This window comes from Pagrus major, chromosome 6 (assembly GCF_040436345.1).
Source record: "Pagrus major chromosome 6, Pma_NU_1.0".
NCBI classification, from domain to species: Eukaryota; Metazoa; Chordata; class Actinopteri; order Spariformes; family Sparidae; genus Pagrus; species Pagrus major.
The window spans coordinates 28,429,623-28,454,053 of record NC_133220.1 but is presented as its reverse complement, the minus strand read 5'-3'; the positions used below and the strand labels follow the sequence as shown (position 1 = coordinate 28,454,053).

At 43.0% G+C, this 24,431-nt stretch overlaps 1 protein-coding gene across 1 annotated transcript in view; it reads left to right on the top strand.

Moving 5' to 3' along the window:
* Positions 1-20,284, top strand: part of cdh4 (cadherin 4, type 1, R-cadherin (retinal)) — a 77,799-nt gene extending 57,515 nt beyond the window's left edge. The window contains exons 6-13 of the mRNA XM_073468468.1: positions 2,479-2,664; positions 2,940-3,193; positions 9,504-9,646; positions 14,183-14,419; positions 15,189-15,422; positions 15,555-15,694; positions 19,375-19,539; positions 20,078-20,284. Coding sequence (XP_073324569.1) covers positions 2,479-2,664; positions 2,940-3,193; positions 9,504-9,646; positions 14,183-14,419; positions 15,189-15,422; positions 15,555-15,694; positions 19,375-19,539; positions 20,078-20,284 — 1,566 coding nt within the window. The remainder of the gene's footprint in view (positions 1-2,478; positions 2,665-2,939; positions 3,194-9,503; positions 9,647-14,182; positions 14,420-15,188; positions 15,423-15,554; positions 15,695-19,374; positions 19,540-20,077) is intronic.
* Positions 20,285-24,431: the final 4,147 nt, after the last annotated feature.

The following is a 24,431-nucleotide window of genomic DNA, read 5'->3' as shown; positions in this document are numbered from 1 at the left end:
TTCTACACCCGTTACACTGTGCAACCTGTGTTTACTTCAGAATGACAAGTTAGAGAAAAAAAGTTGTCTATTGCCAGTTTAAAATAAATTCATGAAGCAATGAAACACACTCTTTCTTCAATCTACTCAGCCTTGCAGCTGCAGTGTATGACCAGAAACCTATAGTAGCTAATGTTAGATATATATTGCATCACTAACTTTATGACTTCACTACTTGCTTTGTTTTTAGAGGTGTTCGGTAAGTCTGTGGCCAGATCTTATACCCTGAATCTTGGAAGTAAACTGACTGTATTGAAGCTCCAGTCACAGACCGAATCAGTCGCTCTCTGGTGACTGAAGGCACAGCTGTCAGCGTGGCCGTGATGCACAATGCGACTCCCTTGTTAAAAGTGTTTTTATATAAGTAATCTTGTACTGAACTGACCGTATTAGCTCGAGCTAGCAGCAGACTGAACATATACCACTGACCTGAAGTCAGTCAGAATCAGGGATGAAGGTATTTAAACTGTGATGCGATCACTAAGCCTAGAAACATAGAGAACAATCTTCATTACCAATAAGTACAAATCTTTAAACTGAACTTCAAGAAACAATTTGAAACAGCATAGAGACCTCTATGTATTGTGTTGCATGGGTATCTATCGAAGTTAGCATGCTAACTAGCTAGCCTTGCCACATCGTACCTCAAGAGTTGACGGTCCAACAGAAAACAACACCAACGATCCCCCAGTGCTCTGAGCTCCCAGCCCCGTCAGAGTCAGCTAATGCACCCGCTAGCTGCTTGGTTAACTGTGCTTACTAGCTAACGGCGCCTAGTTAGCAGCAGTTAGCGGTTACTTTAGCAATTTGCTGCCCCTATTTTCTTACATACAGCACCTTTAACTAACAGTCATTTGTGGCTGCAGCACAACATGCAAGTGTGGCTCATGGCGTTTTGTTCTGGCCTTCAGAGGATGTGTCTTCACCTAATGTTGCTGAACAAGCTCACACTGTTCCTCAGATTTTACCCTTTTAAAAGTAATATTGTTGAATTTTTACAAAGACAAAGTACATAAAGTTTGTTTTTAAAGCTCTATAAAGACGGGATCTGCAACACTGACAAAACCTTCCATGACATAACATCTCAAATTAAAGTTTAATGTTTCTTTTTTTATTTTTGTCTCATTTGAATTTTATATTCTCAGGCAAAGTCAGGCCCCATCTGACATTTACATACAATGAATCTTATTTGGCCCGCTCCTTTACCCCCGTCCTCTTTGTAACTACAAAATCCTCCAGAAACTCATAGTCTGTGTCTCTAGTGGCTTATCAATGGGTCCACATTGCATATTAGAGCGAGTGGCCATTTTGGATGCATCCTCCCCTACAGTCAGCTCCATTGTGTATGCCTCTGAGAGAGCATATTCCATTTGGCCGCCTGACAGCGTGGCCCAAACAAGCTTGGAAGGTTTGTGGTGGTGTTTGTGCTGAAGCTTGGGGTGAAAATGAAATGGAGGAGCCCACACACCAGAGACAGAGAGTGCATATTTAATTTGTTCTGTGCTTATCAGCCTGGTTGTACTGCGGGGGATAGGAGGAGAGGGGGCAAGGAGAGGATGGAGGGAGGGAGGGAATAGGAAAAGAGGAATCGAGCGGTTTGGACGCTGCTTCAATCCCACAATGATGAAGCCATTAAAGTGAACAGCAGCTGGCAGACACACACCATAAACAAGTTAACGCTTCACAAGAGGAAACGCGGATTATCGTCTGACAATGAGAGCTTTCAGCGTGGATGTGTGTGTCTACCTTCGAGTGCCCGTTCCTCTGTATTCAGATAAACCCCTATAGAGAAAGACATGTATCCCGTTGCGCTGTAAATTCTTCTTCGGGCTCTGCAGCTGCCACTAAGTTTCCTCCAGAGTTAGTTCTGAGGGGAGTTGTTTCAGATTGCAATATAATGAAGATCATTAGCCAAAGATTATTCCTACCGCTGCCTTAATTACAGTACTTATCTAATTGCTTATTAAGACCTAGATGTGGTGGATGCACGGAATCTAAATTAAATGGGTAAACACTTAATTGAACAAATCCATTAGTTCAAATAATGAGTTTCATATGAGCAGACATGGGACAGCATTAACATAATGGGAGATATGATTCTCTATTATCCACATTTAAATAAATACGTCTACTTCTGTCTTTGTCTCTCCCTCTCCTATCGTTCTATTATCTTCCCCATTTGTTTTGCCCCCACTTTCAATTCATGTTTCAGCGTAATGAGCAATTATTGGCGTGACCCTAAAAGCAGTTTGTTTTCATAAGAGCAATTATAGAAAACGCTTAAAGATTGATGACGGCACGAGCAAATGTTTAGAATCCCAATAAATCAACTTATTAACATGCATTAGCCGACTGCCGGAGCGACATCAGCGTAATTGTTATCTCTCCCATCCTCCCTCCTTCATTTCCTCCCCCTCCCTCCTCCCTCCTGCTCTGTAGTTTTCAGGGGAGGTGCCGGAGAACAAGGTGAACGTGGTGGTGACCAACCTGACGGTGGTGGACAGGGATCAGCCACACAGTCCCAACTGGAACGCCGTCTACCGCATCGTCAGCGGGGACCCCTCTGGACACTTCACCATCCGCACGAACCCCATCACTAACGAGGGCATGCTGACGGTGGTCAAGGTAAAGAAGGAGCCGTGCACCCGTCTGATTTGTAGCTCCGTTGTTCTCCATTATTATTCAACACAGCATCTTGTAGGTTTCCACCTGCTCTGAAGTGCCAGATGTTGATGACTGAGTACTTTGGTCTCACATTGTTTTCACTGAATTATATGTCATCTCTCAAATTGGAGAACAGTTAGAACCAATCTTGCAATCAGCCACACTCATTTTCCTCCCGTCTCTCATCATTCTGTTATCTCCCTCTCCCTCTCCCTCCTCGTCGCTGTCGGCTCCAGCCTGTTGATTTTGAGATGAATCGTGCCTTCATGCTGACCGTGGTGGTGTCCAACCAGGCCCACCTGGCCAGCGGCATCCAGTCCTCTCTTCAGTCCACAGCGGGAGTCACCATCTCGGTTCAGGACGTGAACGAGCCGCCCGTCTTCCCAGTCAATCCCAAGACGATCCGCTTTGAGGAGGGTGTGCCGGCGGGGACGACTCTCACCGTGTTCGCTGCTCAGGACCCTGACCACTTCATCCACCAGATTGTCAGGTACAAAGACGCTTCATGAAGTATTCGATGAATGTAATACATCAGTAAACTAAGACAACATAAGAACTCTTTGGATGTCCTGGTCGGCCTGGTTTCACATGTCAACTTGAAATGCAAAAAATGATCTTTAAAGCTTCTTTAATTATTTTACAAGCATTTGGGGGCGCAAACAAGCTGTGATGTGGCAAACATGTCAGCTACAGGTGCTTATTTACACATCCAGCAGACACGGAGCAACATTAGGATTAATCTGGAGTCCTGTTTGTGTCCATCAGATTCATTTAAGTCCAATATTCACCCTATTAGCTCTGTTTTCCACTATGTCCACCAGCTAGACATGAACTGCCTTCCATTCTGTTTGGTAGCTTATTACAGTGAGTTCATCAAAGCTTTTTGCCTGAAAACCGCTGCATCTGTTTCTGGAAAGGAGGTTGATGGGAGTAGTGTGACTGACAGTTGCCAGAGGAAGATCTTCTAGATCAAAACGTTGCCTTTCCAGAGATTTAAACTATTTATTTGGAGCCTAACAGCATTAAAACGTTTCTCCTTTGTGCTTATTAATGTGGATGAATCAAAACTGTTAAGTTGCAGGTGGTAAAACCAAAGTCCTTATAGGCAAGTCTCGCCACTCAGCAGCCATCTTGGGGCCCAGGCACAGTGGATGTTTGAGGGACAGGGGCAAAAAAAAGGGCACCAGCAACAGAGAGGGCATTTTTCATGAAATTCTACTTTTCCATGCTTATTCAAAGTCTGTCTGCAGCCGCACCAGATCAGTCATGATCCCGTTAAGCTGTGATAAAGCACACAATTTGGGTGGAAGTTGGCAGTACGGACATTCAAAAGGCTTTAAGCAGTTTGTCTCCTGTCATAACATCTCAGGTAAAGGAATTGCAGTCTGCTAATAATTCTCTGTGTTCATCATGAAGAGTGACCCTGTTCACTTACAAGTAATTATTTGTAATCATTGATAAAAAATGATTTTTGCAGTTTATAGGGGTTAGATGACTATTTTCTCTTTCACTCGATACATTTTAATGTCAGTTTTTTTTTCAAGTTGCCAATTATGAATCCTTCTATTATGCTGTAGGTGCATACAATGTTAAACTAATTACATTGAGTGACATGAATAACAAGGACAAAAGGAACAATAACAGAGACAAATGGAAAACAACGTAACTTAATTAAGAAATGAGAAGTGCCAGCAGTTAGAAAATGTAGCTTTAATCAAATGTAGGGCAGATAATATAACATAATTAATGTAACACAATATTATGATTTACATGTTATTATTATTCCAGAGAACTTTGAAGATGATGAGATCAGTAAAACTGTGCATCCTGTACAGCAACGTTGTTTCTTGGCTCTGGCACGGTTGCTCATGCACAAGCACAAGCACGGGTGCCCAACATGTACATGGAGTATTGTCTTGCGTAATGCAGCCGGAGCGATGTGAGTGCAGGCCAGCGGGGGACTGGGGAGGAGGGACAATCGGGCTTCGGCACAGTACAGAGCAATTGGGCGTGTGAGTGCGCCCCAAGAATTGCCCTCCTGTCGAATTCATACTTAAAACAAACAGGGGGCAGCATATCACCAGAATATCCACTGTAGCTACAATTAGCTAGTTAGCTCAGTTAGCAGTGCATCGAGCAGTCCAGAGTCGGAGGTCAGATTACTGGAGATGTGTTGGTGTTTACACTGCTAGCACAGAAGTTTTGGACCAGTTTTGGCCGGGGCTAGCTGGTTAGCATATGCTAACTTCAGTAGATATCTCTGCGACACAATACACAGACTTCCTCATTTCAAAAACTGTCATTTCTCAACATTCTCTTGATCATTTTAGATAATTTTTTAATGTTTTCAACTAAAATTCTACATACTGCACCTTTACAAAAATCTGTGGTACAAAGCCTAATAAGACAGAGATTTACTGTAGGCTAACAGTGTTGCTCGCTAAAGTACTTTCTAATGTCTCCTTCCTTTTCTTTGTTGTGCAGTTTGGGTACTTTTTTAGAATCAGTAGCTAGCTAGCTGCTGTAGCATACCTTTCTATGATGATTACATACTTTGGCCCCTAGTGGAGGCGAATGAGAGGATTGATATTTCATTGTGAGTTTCATGCTATTAGGCGGAGCCCTTTTGATGCACCATATGCTATTTTTTTCCCCGCCTTCATTATCTGACCTCACGCTGATCCCCACATTACATTGCCTAAAATCACATATGTTGAGGACTATTAAAGAAAATTGTTTTCATCTGAGCCCTTTTGTCCCCACCACCTTTCAACACAAAGTGCCACCCTTTGCGTGACGCCCAGCCGTGGCTGTGGTCCCTGCTCACTGCTCTACCTACTGTGCCAAACTGCCATCTGTTGTTTTTCCTTTAGATGAAAAGGCAGATTCTTACATTCAGGTTTCATATTACAGTCAGAGGTAGATCTGAACCTCCTCTTATGGTCACAGACTACCTGGTAGTGAGATATAGGAACTTCCAATATTTTGTAACCACTGAATCGGAGTGTCACGAGCGTTTAATCAGCGGCGAGCTCTTTCTTCACAGTTTGTCCCTCTTCTGTGACATTCTCCACGACCCCCTCGCCCACATCCCTGCCTCCAGTTACCATCCCGTTGCCAGGCGACCGGTGTGAAGAGGTCATCCTGTAATGAGTTGGACACTGTCTGTCTGCCCTCCTTAGATCCACCTCTCCTTCTTCTCTTCCTCCTCATTGATCCCTCCCTCCATTCTTCCTAACTGGGATGACACACGGCGGGCACGGTGCCATCCAGGCATCGACCCTGTGTGATAGAAACTCCCACATGCCCACTGAGGTCCAGCAGCACCGTTCCACTCCATAGCCAGCCCCGACGAGGGAGATTGATTTTTCTTAATGTCAGTGAGACGGCCTCTTCTCACTGAGGGACCCAGTGGAAATGTTACTGAATTGATAGCGGGGGAGGCAGTGGGAGATGTACTCGTATACGTACTGTACAGAAGACTGAGCAATATCCACATCTCAGGTTCCTTCTCCTAAAAAGACATGTCATGCAAACTAAGTGGACTGAGCTCTTCTGCCTTTTGAGAGTAGTCACTCCTCTTTTACTCCCTTTTCTCTCATCCCTCCCTCCCTCTCGCTCCCGCTGACCCTGTCACTTTCTTCTCTGTCAGTCGGTGGGTCTGGTATTGATGGGACCTCAGAGCTGCTGTCTTCTCCAAAGCAGCTTGCCAGCAGTCGCTCATCTCATGCTCAGACAGCCTCCTCTCTGCTGCTGCTGCTGCTGCTGCTGCTGTATTCCCTCTAGGTGACCTCGCTTAAGCCCTCACTAAAGCACACACAAAACACACAGAAATGCACAACGGCAGACAGAGGAACGCACGCGAACACGCACACGAGCGCCCGCAGAGGATGAGTGAAAGGCCCGTGCGTGAGCAGTGGATGGGAGAGGAGCCAGCTTTTGTTTTTTTATGTTTCTGATTTCTTGCTTTTTTCTCTCTTTGGCAGTAAGGAAAGAAAAGATGATGTTAGGGCAAGCATGTTTGCCAGCTGATGTTACTGTTAGATTTGATCTAAGTGGCAGCAAAAGCTAATTTATGTGCGTATGTGTGTGTTTCTGTTCTTATTAGAGTATTAGCCTTGCGGGGTGAGGACATTTTTGTGATGGGAGGTTATGTTTGTTGGTCCTCACTTCTAAAGGTCTTGGGTTTAGGATTAAAGTTTTACACCAGCAATTAAATATTACGCTTCCATGAAGCTGGGAGACTCACGGGAGACAGATTAAAAACAGAAAGGTCAAAATGGAAGCGGCTTAGGCTGAGAAACTCTGACATTTACACAATGTCTGTGCAGCACTACAGTTCCCACAATGCAACGCAATAGCACCTTTCACAAGATCCTCCAGTTTGTAACATAAGGCTTTTAACAATGTAAAAAAAACATCATTATAGATCATCATGAAAGGCAGCAGTTCAGCGAGGTAGCTAACAGGTGGAGATGCAGTGGTGTAAGCCTTCTCTTAGCCACAGACTACATGTGATTGTAACAAAGAACAGAAATGAACATAAAGCATTGTTATGATGCCATATAAGAAACTATTTCACACTATGTTTGAACAAATACATATTTGTTTTAATGACAACGTGTCATTCACACACAAACACATTAACACTTTGTCTACTATGTAATGAAGTTACTGTGATTATGGTCCTGAACTGTTCAACAAATCAGATGAGAGAAATCTCAGGAGACTATTTTGGGATTTCAGAGTGGAAGTCATGAAGAGTATTGTTTTTTACCAGTGTTGGAATGTAACTAAGTACATTTACTAAAGTTCTGTATTTAAGTACAATTTTAAGGTACTTGTACTTTACTTAAGTATTTCCATTTTTCATTACTTTATACCTCCACTCCATTACATTTCGGAGGTAAATGCTGTACTTTTTACTCCACTACATTTATGTGATAATGTTAGTAACCAGTTACTTTATTTTACTAGGAGATTGCATGCACCTTTCTTGCAATTACTTTATTTTATATGCAACTGGATAAAAAAATTTAAAAAATCAGAATATATATATATAAATATAATATTGGATGCAATAATCGTTCCACCCCTAGTATTAGTATATACTGTATCTGTGTAATTTTACTTTTCTTTAATTTATTGATACTTATTATTTAATATCAGATACTTTAAGACTTTTACTCAAGTACTATTTATATGAGTGACTTTCACTTTTACCAAAGTAATATTTTTATTGTAATAACGTATTTCGTGTTTTTTACACTTTTTTACTGTATTTAACCATGTTTAATGCTATTTTTAGGCTTTATCACGATAACAATATATATCTCGAACTCTTGAAATATCCTCAAAAGCACTTTGTCAATACTTGAGCTGAGCTACAAAATCAAATATGACAATGTTTTTGTCCAAATCGACATTGAAACAATATTGTGGATCACTACTGGTACCTCAACCAAATATTAACACACTGAGATTTCTGATCAATGATCATCAGTAATGTGGATATAATGATTAGTAGAAGTAGAACAGCCTGGTAAGTTCAGAAAATTACATCATTTTACTGTAATGCAGCTTTTAAAACCAGGAAAAGACAACATTAATGCCATATTACAATATAATGATATCCAAACTCTAAGATTATATATAGTCTTATATCACAATAACAATATAATATTGATATATTGCCCAGTCCTAATGTAGGGTAACGAGTCTGCAGGAGCCCAAACTTAACATTAGAGTTAAGGGTTAGGGCAGCTGTCACATGTTCAGTCAGACACTTTGCTCTGCCAGCTGCGGATGAAGACAGCGGGAGGTGACATCTTGTTGGCACAGGAAGGAGATGATAGTGCCAGACATGAAATGCGAACACCAGAATCTAACCTGCAGGGCAACAGCAGATCCTGACAAACACTGTGTGACAACTTCTTTCACTGGAAATGATATCTATTCTCGTCTATTTAGTTTAATCTCTCAAGAATAAAATGTACAAAATATGATGGCGGGCCTACCATGTTTCTCTGTCTGTCGGACCAGATGAAGTGTGTCTTGAGCTGGAGGTGAAAATACTTTCCTGCATGCCTGAGAGGCTCTGGCTGACCAGTGTCAGCCTCCAACGCACTGCTTTAATTAAGCCCCCTGTCCCCCTCGTCACGTTTTCTAGCAGCCCTCACCTTCTGTCATCGTGGTGATACGCTGACCACATGCCTCCCGCCGAGGCCTCTCGCTTGTCAACAATTAACTGTTTCTCATTAGGTGTGAGAGAGAGGCACTTCCTCCACTCGGTCAGTTGTTAAGGCTCGTCATAGTTGTTAATGGGATTTATAGACTTTAATTGCAGCTGTCACTTTCCACTCTGCCAATGTCACGACCGGTGACGACGATGAGAGCTGCAGTGGCGGCTGTGTGGGTACAAAGAGTGGTGGAGTTGTTAAGAGCGCTGCTTAGCTGCTCTGCATACGGGTTCAGGTTTTCATCGGTCTTCATGCTAATGAGCTGCTGCTATGATAAGCTCGGTGAACATATGTTCCGCTCTCTATGTCACTGTAATACTTCAAAGGTGCTTGGCTGATATTGCTTATTATGGTAATGAACATTCAACTTGATAATGGGCACTTTGAATCAACAAATAAAAGATTCAGGGCTGCTGGAATTCAGGTAACAGCCGGCTGCTAATGTGCGGGAAATGTTTGTTACATTTACATTTGGATTTAATGAAGTGTCTGTCTTTCTGTCTGTCTCTGTGGGTGTGTGCGTGTGTGTGTGTGTGTGTGTGTGTGTGTGTGTGTGTGCAGGTACTCCAAGCTGTCAGACCCAGCTAACTGGCTGAAGATCAACAGGACCAACGGGCAGATCACCACCATGGCCTTGCTGGACCGAGAGTCCATGTACGTCAAAAACAATGTGTACGAGGCCACATTCCTAGCATTCGACAATGGTAAGTCCGGTAAGTCAGGATGAGTGTGTGTGTCGTGATTATTCGATAAACAGCAGAGAGTGTACAGGACAATAGAGGTACTCTTTAGCCACTTTAGCAGCGTGCACGGTTGGTGCAAAAGATGTCGATTAAACGCAGAGCACAGCAACAATTGTGGGTTATTTTGGCACTGAATTTAATGAATGAAAGTTATACGTGTTTAATACGTCACACCCTTGTGACATTCCTGACAGATGACCTACAGTGTGAACTGTGATTGAGTATATTCATATTTTGAACTGCAGACATATCCTGTAAAAAAAAAAAAGTTCTTTGGTCTTCATTGCCCTGTCTCTGATAGGAATAAAGAAGAAGATTATCAGTCACTGAAGGTCTTGAGTATCAGCCTGAGGTAGTGAAACAATGAACAGAGCTTAAGTACTGAAGCACTACAAATAGAGGTGCTTGCTCTGTGTGTAAGTAGGAGGGACCCAGGTGTTTTTACTCCAGTGAGAAATGAGGGATTGGTTGCCCCGAAGCACACCAACTTAAGCTCAAAGTGTTGACTGCCTATTGATTCTGGAGCCCAGTGTCAACAAGGGGATATATTCCACTTTGATTGAAATTCTCTGTACTTATTCTACTCAAGCGAAGCGTAAGAAGCAACAAAGCACCCAGCCAATCATAACCGACAAGACGGTCGATGGGCCTTGGGGCCCGGGGCAATAGACCTTTACATAGTTGATGCACCAAGTTACTGTCTGATAGAGGAAAAAAGTTGAAATACAACACTGATGAGCTACTGGGGTAAAGTCCTTCTATGCTGCACTGCATCAGGAATTTTTGTTCAGCGTGCTGACAGTCAGTGTTCAGGGGGTTGTCAAGTGAATATCAAGGCCACAATATATCACTGCGGTCAGTCCGTTCAACAGAGCATTGCACATACTTTGTTCATCTGTAGTTTGGGGTTGGGTAATGTCATGATCAGAATGCTGGTGATTGTCAGTAGCGGAAGAAAATTCAGATTCTCTACTCATGTAAAATTAGTAATACTACAATATAGTCATGCGAAGTTACAAGTAAATATGCTGCATTCAAAATTGTACTTAAGTTAAAGTATCAAAGTATTTAAGAAATGACACTGGATGCCGGTTGTTGGTTTATGTTAGCAGACTCCGTGTAAATGTTTGTCAGACGTAATGCGTAACCACTGAACACAATTTATTATATTGAACATCAGTTAGTTTTTTTATTTAAAATGTAATTGTAATTCTCAGTCACCCAGGTCATGGTAATTCTAAGTGCTGTATTGTAGGCAACTGAAACACTTAGCACATGTTAGCATTAAAGCAACATTATGTGGAAATTGACATTTTGCACGATTTGGCGCCCCACACAGTTTTGGAGTGCAACATCTCTGTCGTAAATACAAATCCCAGGTCTGTAACGATTGGTCGGCCGTAATGTAGGTGCTAACAAACAAACTCATCACGTCATCACAATGTTACGTGTTGAAAACTTGTATCTTGAGGTAAACATGTATGTAACACTGTGATCCTACCCTACTGATGCTTTTGTGTCTAAAATCTGAATCTGAAATCTGAATCTTCAAAGATCCAGTTGCAATAAGGTTCCCATAAATCTAGTGGACTAGAAGTGTAGTAGAAGTATATTACATCTTAAAATTAGAATACTCAGTTAAGTACCTCAGATTGACACTTAAGTGCAGTATTCGGTGATTGCAGTAAAATAAAGACGTAAATATTTCAGACCGCTGCTTTTATTTGAATCATTTCACAGTTACTTTTGATCATTTTTGCAGTAATTTGAACCAAATCCCAGTGATAATAACATTAAAATAAAAGAGACTATCATTTATGTGCTGATTTGTTCTGCTTAATTCACTGCCTACACTTCTGCCAATGCTTGAATGACTTGCAGCCCCTGAAAACGAAGTATATCTCCATGACATTAAATATTAATGACTGAATGAGCAACAATCAAAGTAAAACTTTAGAAGAAATCATCCATCTGTATTATTTATTACAAGAGTTTAGCAGTGAAAAGCTCAGTTGTCTGCTTCACTGGGACTTTTTGGGTGTGGTTTGATTAGATTTGATCGATAGTGTTCGACAGATTATTAATGAATTCAGCTAAACCAGAGATGTTAAAGCTGGGGTCGATAAGATCATAAAACCCGCAAGAGCAAGCTAAATTTTGAAAGTATCCCAGTAATCCCAAACCCTCTCTTCAAGGCCACTCTGAAACACATGAACGTGCACTGCCTGACTACTCTGACACCATCTGTCCAGTAGCTCTCGCTGACCAGCTGGGAGATGTGTTAGCGGCTAATTCACTATGCTCAACGAGCTCTCTTAGCATTCTACGCCTAATAAATACATAAACAAACAACTCTGCTAAATAGCAAGATGCTACAATCATATAAACACAAGAAAACTAGCTCTCACAAAAATACCTTAGTCTGACGAGGCTACCTGGTGTGACAGTCAGTCCTAACTGCTGTAGGGGTGTGCTTTGTGCTAACGTTAGCCGCTAAACGACAGTTGGTCATTGCCACTGCTGCTCACTCATGCTACTGAGTTAGCTGCTGAAAAACAAGCTCATAGCGAGCGCAGCACATCTGTGTCATCATTAACCATATCCAACTACTTAAAGTTCCTATGATTTCTTTTTTTTTTTTTGCATTGTTGTGTTTTTATCACATATGTCTTGCTCCATATCTCACCTACACACCAGTATCAGGCCCACAAGTGGCAGAAAAAAAGTCATTTGGAGTTATTTTTATGGTATTAGAGTTTAGAGGGAAATTTTAGGTCCACAACATCCATTTTTACTCCACCACATTTACATTTAACTTCCTGGAAAATCATAAAAAACGTTGATGACTCATCCTGCAGTCGGGGGTGTATGTTAATTTTCTGTCCAATAAAAGCTTCCTTTATATTATGACGCTGCCATAGATGTATAAAAAGAAGAACATCGCCAGAGGGGTGTGTTGCTGGGGATCCACCTCACTCATAACTTTACAAGAACACAACTTTATAACTCAGAAGAAATCTATAGAACTTAGAGAAATCTATAACTTTGTGGAGAAAATATTTTCTGGTTTTACCTCTGCCTCCGAGAACCACGACCGAGGTCAGTTACAGTACCGTGGTGATTTACGGAGTTCCCTGGTAGCTTTATTGCGAAAGTAAATGCTAAATGTAGTTAGCTGCCGGTAACCCAGTAAGCGGTCCTTGCTGACTCAGCCCCAGGTTGCCAGGTTCCAAACCAGCTCAGTACTATTTTCCCTTTGTCAAACTAGCCCCTGTCTTTTCCGAGGCAGTATTTTTCCATCCTGGTCCAACGGCGTCCATGGAGATTCAGCGGTGGCGACTCAGCCACGAGGGGATCGGGTCGGGCATAACGTACATTCCGCGTTATTGGCTGCTTCCTGTTTTTTACAGGAAACACGTTGAGTGTTTAAGGTTGTTAAGAGATTTTCTATAAATATAACAAAACAATGCTTCTAGAGTTGCCAACCCTGCCAGATAGTGTTGTGTTCATGTAGGACACGATCACTCAAAGACATTATCGTTTCTCACTTTCAGTCAGAGTTAAATATTTAACCTCCCACTAGAGTTCACCGTCGATACACATGTTTTCACTGATTTTTACATTCCGCCAACTTGAGAAGCAAAACAACTCAAAGTTCACTTTTCTGTTTTTTTGAAAGCAAGCAGTGCACTTAAAAAACAATGAGGCGCTTATTCCCAGCGCCGGGTTGTACAGCATGAAGAGCAACAGAAACAGCATGGCAGATAAACAACATTTCTCCATCAGTTTAAGTGCAGTTCAGTGATTGTGTGCGCTGTAATCAAAGCACATTAGAGAGTTTGCTGTTAATGCATAAAACATCAAAAATCTGTCTCCCAACCTGATGGTTCTGTTCTGCTCTGGCAGTCGTGAGAAACCCTGAATAAGTTATGATGAGCTTGTGTTGCTGGATGCAGTGAAGGGTTAGCCTTTGAGTCATTTCCCAGTGGGCTTTGCAGAGTGCAGATAACAACGTAACAGCAATCTTTGTGTAAGTGTTGTCCCCTCCAATGTGAGTCTCGCCTCAGCCTTTTCACAAAGCAGCCAGTTCTAAACACGAGGGCTAAAAAATGCATGTGTCCTTTCATTTGTTCTGGCTGTTTATGTTTGGGGGCTCTACTACAAATGTGCGCAGTATTGCCCCTCCACTTTCAGCTCCTCAGTAAACAAAACCCTTTTCTTCCCGATTGTTTGTCTGCCTGTACGCCTCATTTTCTCACTTCCACACATGAATCAGCTGGAGAAATGTAATTGAAATGAAAGGATTCTTTTCGCCTTCTTCTCCTGTAGCATTCTCATCGCGCCGTCTCTCAAGTCCGCTTTCCTGCTTTTTGCTCCATCTCCACTCGTTTAATCTTTACTCCTCTGTCTCGCAACCGTTCACTCCTCTCTCAGGCGCCACATTATCATCTCACCATCTCATCCGTTTGATCTCTCTTTCCTCTCGCCTCCCCTCAGGCTCGCCTCAAGCCAGTGGGACAGGCACCCTCCAGATCTACCTGATTGACGTGAACGACAACGCGCCGGTGCTGATACCCCGGGAGGCACAGGTGTGCGAGCGAGCGCGCCCCAACTCCAAGATCAACATCACAGCCTCTGACGCTGACGCCGACCCCAACGTGGGGCCCTTTGTCTTCGAGCTGCCTTCTTTCCCTGCCAGTGTTCGCCGCAACTGGACTATTTCCAGGCTCAGCGGTAATTAAATGCTCTACATTTTGCATTCATATTTAACCCACCCTTGTGATGTAACATTCAGGAGGTACGTGTGTGAATGATATATAACCGTTCCGCGTCCCCAGCTGAATTAAACCATAAACTTAACAGATGGAATGCAAAACCCCTCTGCAGAATAACTGGCGACATCAATCAGGGGACCAGGGATTGCTGTAAGCTGTGAGAGAAGTCCAAGTTTAACAAAATGTCTCACAAAGCTCACAGTGAGAGACGCGGGTGCCATCCAGTGTTGACGTACGATCCATCGTTTGTGACAAATGAGATCCATTCATCTCTCCGTCCCCCGAGCAACCGATCTGTCACCTAATCCACCCAGATGGATGTATCACAGCAGTTGTCTTGAGGACAAATCTGATCACATACCTGGATTCTTCTCCCACCGAGGCTCTTGTCTTAGCTTGACTGAGTGATAGATGCTGAAGGTTATACGTTCTGTTGGGTTTTTTTTCAGTGCCTCCTCACATGTATACATGTCAGAATGATTGCTATGCAGTTTGTCTGGTTGCAGCTTTTATTTGGGATGTCATTCACTCGTACCTACGCACATGATGACATGATATCCTGCGGTAAACAAAATGTAATTCCTCTGCAGTACACTGTCTAATCGTGTTTTCTTCTTCTTCTCCATGCCTTTTTCCCCTCCCACTCACTCCCCCTCCATGTCTTAATGTTTCCCCTCTTTCCAACTGTTTTCTCTCCATCATTGCGTTGCCTCACTCTCACTCTCCAGGTGACTATGCTCAGCTGAGGCTAAGGATTCCTTACCTGGAGGCGAGTATGTACGAGATCCCCATCATCGTGTCCGATTCGGGGAACCCTCCTTTGTCCAACCGCTCTGTGATCAGGGTCAAAGTTTGTCCCTGTGATGATAACGGGGACTGCAGCGCCACGGGGGCCGTGGCAGCCGCCGGCCTCGGCACCGGGGCCATCATCGCTATACTCATCTGCATCATCATACTGCTCAGTGAGTACAACACAGTGGGATCATTACAATAACAGCAAACTGTTACTGCCACCTTTCCTCTATGACAACTACTCATAAAGCGTGCCAGTATCCTCTCTTGACTGCTAATCCTTTCTGTGTGTTTTTTCACAGGCATGGTGCTGTTGTTTGTGGTGTGGATGAAGCGCAGAGAGAAGGAGCGGCAGGCGAAGCCCCTGCTGATCGACCCCGAGGACGACGTTAGAGACAATATCCTCAAATATGATGAGGAGGGAGGAGGAGAGGAGGACCAGGTAGATCATAAATATATACACAGTCAACCACAGCTGTTCACCAGCAGTGGCATCTTGAGAAATTTTAATCGCTCGAACACAAATCTCCTTTTCAAATTCACTGTCTCCTACAGACTGTCTTGAATTTATTGATAGATTAGATTAAACATAAATCCTCTAAACTGACGCTAGTCTGGTCACTTATGCACCATGTGACAAATAACAAAAGAGACACAAGTCAGACTAACACCGATTCGTAGAAGACGAGTTCTTGTACATGTAAAACGGCAAGTCCACACCGACAGGAGCTCCTCTCTCCCACAGAAAACACTGCTCCTGAAGTGTCTGAAACGCCTCGTCTGTACTCCTTTAATTGTGCGACTTCACACTACGTCCCCATGTCACACATTAGCATAATTTATGCCTATATTCACAGTAGAAGTGAAGCAAACTGGAAGGTGAAAACATGACAGAGCCAACCGGAGACACGGTGAGCAGTGCTGGTTCAGGCGTGTGTGAGCTGACCAATCAGAGCAGCCTGGGTATTCAGTAGAGCGTGACAGTGATGAAGCACTGAACAGTATAACAAAAATGATGTGTTTCTTTTTTTGAGCATCAAAGCATGTAAACCTATTCTAGTAGTAAAACAAAATAAAATTATGAACCTGAAAATGAGCATAACATGTCTCCTTTAATAAGATCAATCAGTTACAGATGGGCTGAGCTATTCTAGAGAAAGACAGTTGAATGTTGATCTCAGTCATGTTAATTTGTATACACCTGTTGATCATTTTTGTGATTAATCAATTAATAGTTTTGTTTTTGAAAGTCAGTAAATAGTGAAAAACAAGCAAACAAATATTATTTTCCACAGTTCTGATGAATTGTCTGTCTGAGCATTGCAGCTCCACCTTAAATAAATAAAAGTCAACCACAAATGTGAGATCAAAACTTTCCAAATAAAAGAAGCCAATGTTGAAACAAGACTTTAAAAATGATGTGAAACATACATTAACACATACTGTATCTCTGACAACAAGCAAATCAGTGAAGCCCAAAGACCCTCTAAATCTGGGTCTGTGGAGCATCACTCAAAACACCTTGAAGGCTCCTAAAACCTTCAAACTGCATTACGGTCTGAGCAGCGCCCCCAGTTACTTCCTCTGAAACAATTCCTTTCTGAGTCGAATCCGTTAAAGAACCAGCCTTTACATTTATTAATCCTGCTCCTTCCATCGGCTGTGATGCTAAATAAAAAAACAAGGCACCAGCTACGCTGATAGGAGACATTTTAAAGTCTCCTGCTGAGTTCAAAGTACTTCCCAAGGAGAAATAACCCAGCCTGTGCCTTTTTAAACATACTGCATTCACGTGTCACATCAATATGAGCCCTCAGGTGTTTGTATTAAAAAACAACTTAATTATTGAAGGCATAATGTGCAGGATTGTAAACTCGTACAAAAACAATTGGAGAATGGGGTTTTGTTTCTCTGATTCGCTGTTTTGTTCTCGCTAAAACTGCTCCGTCTCACCTGTTGAGCCGGTGAGGAGGGGCCGACAGCAACCGACGGCTTACTAAAATTAAATCCGTTGACATTCAGGGAACACAGAGAATTAGTCAGCGTACTATAATTGTAAAATAATCATGAAAAAGATTGAGAGAGGCTTGTTCGGCTCGCCCGCAGATAGAGTCTTCAGAGAACAGAGTGTACTTTTCGAAAAAAAGTGAGCGAGACTTGGAAGAAAATGTTTTCTGGGTGCAGCCTGCCCTCCGCCTCACAGAACAAGTGCTCCGGACGAACACGCTGCTTGGCTTGAATTCCACGTACAGTCGACTGTGCAACTCTTTCTGTATGACAAGCCCTTTCTCTGCCCAGAAAGCGTTATATAAGTTCTACACCCACGTCACACCACCTCTTCTTATCTAAAGCCATTTTCGAAATAAATGAAAACCTTCAACAATGTTAGGCTTCAACGGCTTTGATTAATTCAGAAATGTATGATTAATTATGCCTTTTTTGATACTTCCCAACACCCACACGCACACCAGCCGTCGAGTGCATAAACACACACCGGCATCAGATGGCTGCAGTGTATGGAGACATATTGTGTGAGGATTTAGTAGGTACAATTATTTATCCGCTGCAGAAGAGCAGTTAGGAGAACTCAGCTACCCGCTCTATTTACAGCACACAGTTAAACATTTTACAGCATTTAGGAACACAGGCCATTCATTTGTTACGTACCGTTTAGTTTGGACTCACAGAAATCAGCAATGGATATAAACTGAACAGCAAGGACACAGCGCAGTCAGAATAAACAGCACATAAATATTAGTGTTGCGAGTTCTGAGAGAGAAGGAGCATGTAACGACGACTCGGAGATGTCACCCCGCGTGATCAGTGAACACGCTTGGAGCCGCAGTGTGTTTTTGAGTCTTCATACTATGAATTCAACAGTAACTCACGGGACATAAATGTTTGATCAAAACCACAGCTCTGAGTGTTAACATGTTGCAAGCGCTTTCACTATTTCTTCCCCTAACACCCCTGTCTCTAACATTAGAACGCTATGAATTGTGGGTAACTCCCTCAAGCGAATACTGCAGCGCCGCAGATTTACAAAAAGGGCTCAATCGTCCGTCAGAGAGCACAGATCCGTAGCACAGATTGCCCTGCAGGTCGGACCTGAGCCCTCGCAGACTTCACAGGAGTGCACATCAAAGTGTGTGAGGGCGGACAATGAGACCGGGCCAACGGATGTACCAGCTTCAAAACTGAGCTCCAGAATCGCTGAATAGAAAAGGGTTAATCACTTGGGTACAATTTGTTCATTGACCTTGCTAAAGGCTTTTTAGAAGAAACTTTAGTGTCACCCCCAAACAAAGAAATGCTTTTTATTTTTTTATCTCACCTGTAGTGCTATTTATCCATCTAGATGGTTTTGGTGTGAGTGGCTAAGTTTTGGAGTTATATAAAGATGTCTTCCTTCTCTTTAATATGATGGAACTAGATAGCACTCGGCTTGTGGTGCTCAAAGAGCCAAAAACATAAAGTACATTTGAAAATCTCAACAGAAATCAAGACCCGGTTACTCGAGATAATCCACAGACCTTGTTGTGAGCAGTTTCATGTAGGAACTATTTTTTTCTACACCATATCACTGCACAGAAGGAAAACATGCACCTACTCATGAGGCTCGAACAGGATGTAAGCATTAATGTTACCTAGCTAGTTAGCTTAGTTAGCTAGCCTCTCAACCAGTGAGTAGATGCACTCATCCTTCTGAGCAGTGATACAGAAAGAAAATAGTTCCTATGTGGATTATCTTGAGTAACCAGGTCATGATTTTGGAAAGAAACATTGCTTTTGAGTTTTTTCAAATGTATTTGTTTGACTCTTTGAGCACCACAAGCCGAGTGCCATCTAGTTCCATTATATTTGACAGAAAGCAGACATCTCTACAGCTGATATCTCTAAAATTTGGCAACTCACACCAAAACATAATGGATAAATAACCCTACAGGCAAGAGGATGAATATGTTTTTTTATTATTTTGGGGTGGACTGTCCCTTTAACAGTGGAGTACTAGTCAGTAAACCAAAAAAAATATGCAGATTTGCCAAAAGTATAAAACAAAAGTCACATAAAAGAACAAGAAGATTAGGATGAAGCATTTCTCAACGTTTCCTCTCTGTCCAGGACTACGACCTGAGCCAGCTGCAGCAGCCCGAGTCTTTAGACCACATCATCAACAAGCCGGCGGGGGTGCGCAGGGTGGACGAGAGACCTGTGATTGCTGAGTCGCAGTACCCCATCAGACCTAGTCTGCCCCACCCCGGAGATATAGGAGACTTCATTAATGATGTAAGTTCAAAAGTAGAGGAGAAATGTTTGGTGTTGTTTCCATAACTTCTGTTTCTAAGCTGCACAGTCTAGCAGTTTTCACAGACGGTTAATGCTACCTCTTTGAGGTGACTCATGCAAAAGTTTAAACAACATGAGTTCTGACGGCTGAAAGATTCCCTTTTTTGGGGGATTATTTTTAAATGTTTCAAGAAAAATGTGCTGATTAACTTTACTTTCGTATCCTTGTCAGCAGGGATGCTGCTAGAAGTATTTGGCTGGTGTACACAGCTCGATGTCTGGCTCTGAAATAGCATTCAGACCCTGATAGAACATTAAAACTCTAATGGCTGGTTGAGCAAAATGAGACACTGTTTATTGCGGCGTTTACAGTCTGCGAAAAAACATCAGCTCCATCATATTGTTGGTGAACAACAATGACTGGCCTGAGTCCAGTTTTGCTAAAGAACCATCCTGATGCAGTTATACAGTCTGAACACACAGAAGATGAAACACTGTATGCCGATCCGTCATTTTCTGTCTGTGTGTGTGTCTCCAGGGTCTGAGGGCAGCAGACAACGACCCCACAGCTCCTCCCTACGACTCCCTGCTGGTGTTCGACTACGAGGGCAGCGGTTCGACCGCCGGCTCGGTCAGCTCGCTCAACTCCATCAGCTCAGGGGACCAGGACTACGACTACCTCAACGACTGGGGCCCTCGCTTCAAGAAGCTGGCCGACCTCTACGGAGGAGGGGACGACGACTGAAAGTGGAGAGGGGGGCTGGGTGGGGCTGCGGCAGGGGTCGGGAGAGGTGGAGTCGGTTGGATGGACGCTCCTAGAAACCACGGGCAGGGGCCGGGAACATGACGAAGGCTCTGACGGTAGACATGTGAGGAACAGACCCTTACAGCGACCGAGCCCGCAAACATGAAATCCGCTGCAACGCAACTGTATTCTGGCTTTATATTTTTTAGTGGCGAGTTTGTAGTGTGATGTTTTCTTTTTTTCTTTTTTGTTGTTCTCTCACCGCGCTGGACCCGGAGCTCTCTGGGGACGAATCAAGGCGGTCGTGAGAGACACGAGTAGTGAATTTGTGCTTTGATTGATTGTTAAAACGAAAACCATCTCTTGCTTTAGTCTCACACTGAAGAGAATGTTTTTGGGAAGACGCTCTCTGACTCTCTCTCTTTCACTCTGTCAACTTGAATTTCCTTAGAACAGAAGCACTGTCATTTTATAAAGTGCCTTTTGTGGTGTGTTTTTGTATCAGACTCCTGCTATCTCAGGATCGGTTGCCATTCGTGCAGTACAGTGGAGGCACGTTTTCTCTCGTCGCCTCCCCCCCCCCTCTCCCCTGCGCTCCTCAAACCAGCCCTGCCTGTCACTCTCCTCCTCCCCTTCACGGAGGTGCGGACGAACAACCCCAGCAGCCAGTCCCAGGAGGGAAGGACACGACCAGGGCAGACTATCAGATATCATAACCCAGTGAATTACAGCCCAAAAGAAGCCACTAAGAGTTGTTGCGGGGAAGACAAGCCTCTTCTCCAAGGACCTGCTCAGTTTGACTTTCACAAGCATCACCTGTCGACACGCTGACATTGTGTGAGACCATTTTTATACATGTGGGGGTTTTTCTAATTTAGTGGAGAATGCCTGCCTTTTCCTCTGTGGACTCATGAGTTTAGGAGCCTTTATGTTGAGACGCTTGCCTGCCCTGTATGGTTTTGTGTTGCTTTCTCCACAGTGTAAAGCTTCTGTAGGCATGATCTGATTAGTCAGACAGTGTAAGAAAAGTGGAACTTGGAACAAAAGGCATCTGGGAAAGATTGTTTTTTTTGTTTGTTTTTGTCGCCTTGAACATTCCCGTTTTTTATAGGCCAACAAAACTATTAAAAGGTGCATGATTTTTTTTTTCAAAATGTTTTACTTAAAGCACTTGTTACTATGTGGTGAGAATGTGAAAATAGTCAGCAGAAACTATATGAATATACTCTGTATAAAGACACTGAGAAAATAAAAATACTGTAAGATACCTATTTTTGAAGTATTGACAACATAAAAGTTGCTGCTCTTTCTCCAGCTCTTCACTGGGCTTGGGGGATTTTTGGCCCGTTCATTTTTAATATGTGGATATTTTTATTTCTTTGTCCTCTGTTGAAGCGTTATTCCATTTTTTAAGATGCCTGCTTAAACATGATTTGCTCTTTTTTTTTAATTTTGAGATTGTTTTCTAAAAAAAAGGGAAAAAAAGCTTTGTTATACTCCTTTTATATGTGAAAACACAGCCTTCCCCTTTCACTCTGTGTTGTTGTCTCGGACAGACGTGTCCCTCCTGTTGGCCCCTCGGCCTCGGGACGGTGGAAGGATCATTAGCCATGCCTGCTGATAGTTGTTCTATTATTCAGTGTCCTGGAATTCTTTTCTTTATTCATCTAGATACTGGATGTGTGCTTCAGAAAATAAACAAGACATGTTTTGAAAGTGTGCCATCTTTTTTTTAATATTCCCTACCTGCATCATCTTCGGGTGGACGCTGAACTGAGGTCATTTAAAATATGTCACTCAAAGCTTTAAAATATAACAGGCCTCTTTGTCTTTAAAATTGTCCTTTTATTAAAGGAGACCTAGTATGCTTTTTTGTTTTTTTCCTTTCCTTCAGTGTTTTATATGTTCTTGTGAATGTAAAAGAAGTTAAAAAGGGTCAAAGTCTGCACGTCAACATGTCAGACATTTGAATAATTATGCCTCGCGGCTGGTTTGGCACATAAGAATTGATTTCGCACAACTGCTCTGTTGTTGTTAGCGGTGCTGGCTCAGGTGTGTGTGAGTTGACCAATCAGAGCAGACTGGGTCTTCTGGAGGGAGGGGTCCTTAAAGAGACAGACAGAGCAGGGATAGATTGCTGCAGCACTGGACAGTATGAGAAAACTGATGTGATTTTTCAGCACCAAAGCATGTACACCTATTCTAGTAGTGACCACAAATAAAATTACGAAACTAGAAATGAGCATAATATGTCTCCTTTAAAGCTTCATCTCGACAAGCCTAGACTTAAAGCCACTATGTGTTGGATATGAACATGCCGGATGTTTGCGCCCTCCCAGTGGTAGTATTAATGAAGATACTGTTGCAGACAGCAATTCATGCCTCTAGCCCCCACCCACACACATGCAGCCACCAGGGGATACTGATGATTAATGAGCTGAAGCAACGGACAGTTTTCACCAGGATTGTATTTCAGATACACTTGCATCACATAGAAAGGCTACACACAGTGGCTTTAAGTTCACTGCTTTTTCTTTTAATTGTTCATAAAGCGGTGTGTATTTGCGCACTGAATTACTGCATTTCTTTATTTTACAATGGAATCATGTAGTTTAAGTGTTAGTAAGAGGCATGAAGCAGAACAAACCCCCCTTGCAATTACCCAGTTAATCTTTGGCCCTGTTTTTTTAATATGGCTCTTTTTCTAATAAAACACACGCTATTTGTTCTTTTGTTGCATCTCAGATGGAGTAGGAGAGCAGTGTATGGGGTCAGGAAGTGTATTTGTGTCCATTCCTGTGATTTCAATTAGTCAGCTGAAGCGCCAAAAAAAAAACCCCACTGGGGACTTAAAGGGATTTAATCCTCTCCGGCTGTGTGTCTATCAATTAGCCACACCATTAATCCCCACGGCGTAATCTCATTAGATAGAGCGCCTTTAATGAGACACCCAGAGAGAAGGCAGAGAGGCAGGCAGTAAGAGAGTGGAAGAAAAATGAGGCGGAGGCCAGGACGCAGGTAGGCCGTGTGGAGAGGTGATTAGTAGGATGGAAGAGAGGGGTCAGCAGATGGGGGGAGGGAGTGGAGGAAGTGAGATTCAAGCTCAGCAGGGACAATGCATAACATTTAGAGAATGGCTTCAAAAAAAGGTTAAATATGAGGTAGAGATACGGAGTGCTGCTTAATCATGTGTTGTCCACTATGGCCGGAAATTAGAGGAGTGGGCAATGGAGAGGTAAAGAAGACAGGGTCAAGGGTGAGCAGAGCTGATGGAGCATACTGGACTGGGTAATGAGAGGTGCTTTGATTCCTCATGCACAGTGGAGTGTCCCAGTAATGAGAACACCCCCTAATAAACCTAAATTAACCTTTACTGTAATACAAAAGTGAATTCTGCTCAGGGCCTGGCAGAATTACAGACCTATGTTAATAAGGGAGCCATCAGAGATGGACGCCACTGCTCTGAAATAATAATCAAGTTGGTTAAAGGTCATCTTGGTCATAACTACTCGGTATAAGATAAGGAGATTAACTTCAGGGAAGGTTTCTTTGATGGGTTTAGCTCAACTTCTCTTGGTTTCCCAGTGGCAGTGGGCAGATTGAAAGAAGAAAGCAAACTTAAGTTACCCCCTTGATAAATGGCGTATATACACTGAAAGCTTTGCTGCTGGCTTGCAGCCAGTGCCTTGTGTGTTGTAAATAAAGTTCTCCTCTTCAAACATGTCCAAGCCTGACTCTTTTCATTTCCTCTCCATACAGCTAGTGGGTCTCTGGGGCTGGTGCTGGGAGCGGTCCAATCTGAAAAACACCACCGGATGTTGGTTCTGATGCCGGCTGCGTGATCGACCGTTCACAGTTTAGTGTTGATGTTGCTATTCAGTAAAGGTACCGCCCAGGATGGCGCTGGCTCTGCTGGCTGCTTTTCTGCTGACACCACTCTGAGCCTACTGCTATTTCAGGACTCAGTCTAAAATGAGATCAAAGCAGCAGAATAAATTTGATGTTCCTCCTGCAAGTGGGGGAGAGAATATCTACTGTTTAACGACCAGCCATTTATGATATGGATGGCTGGTCCAGTGGAGACACTCCGCTATTATAAGACAGGATGTCCATATCAGTCAGGGCTGAAGCACTGTCTGTGCACTAT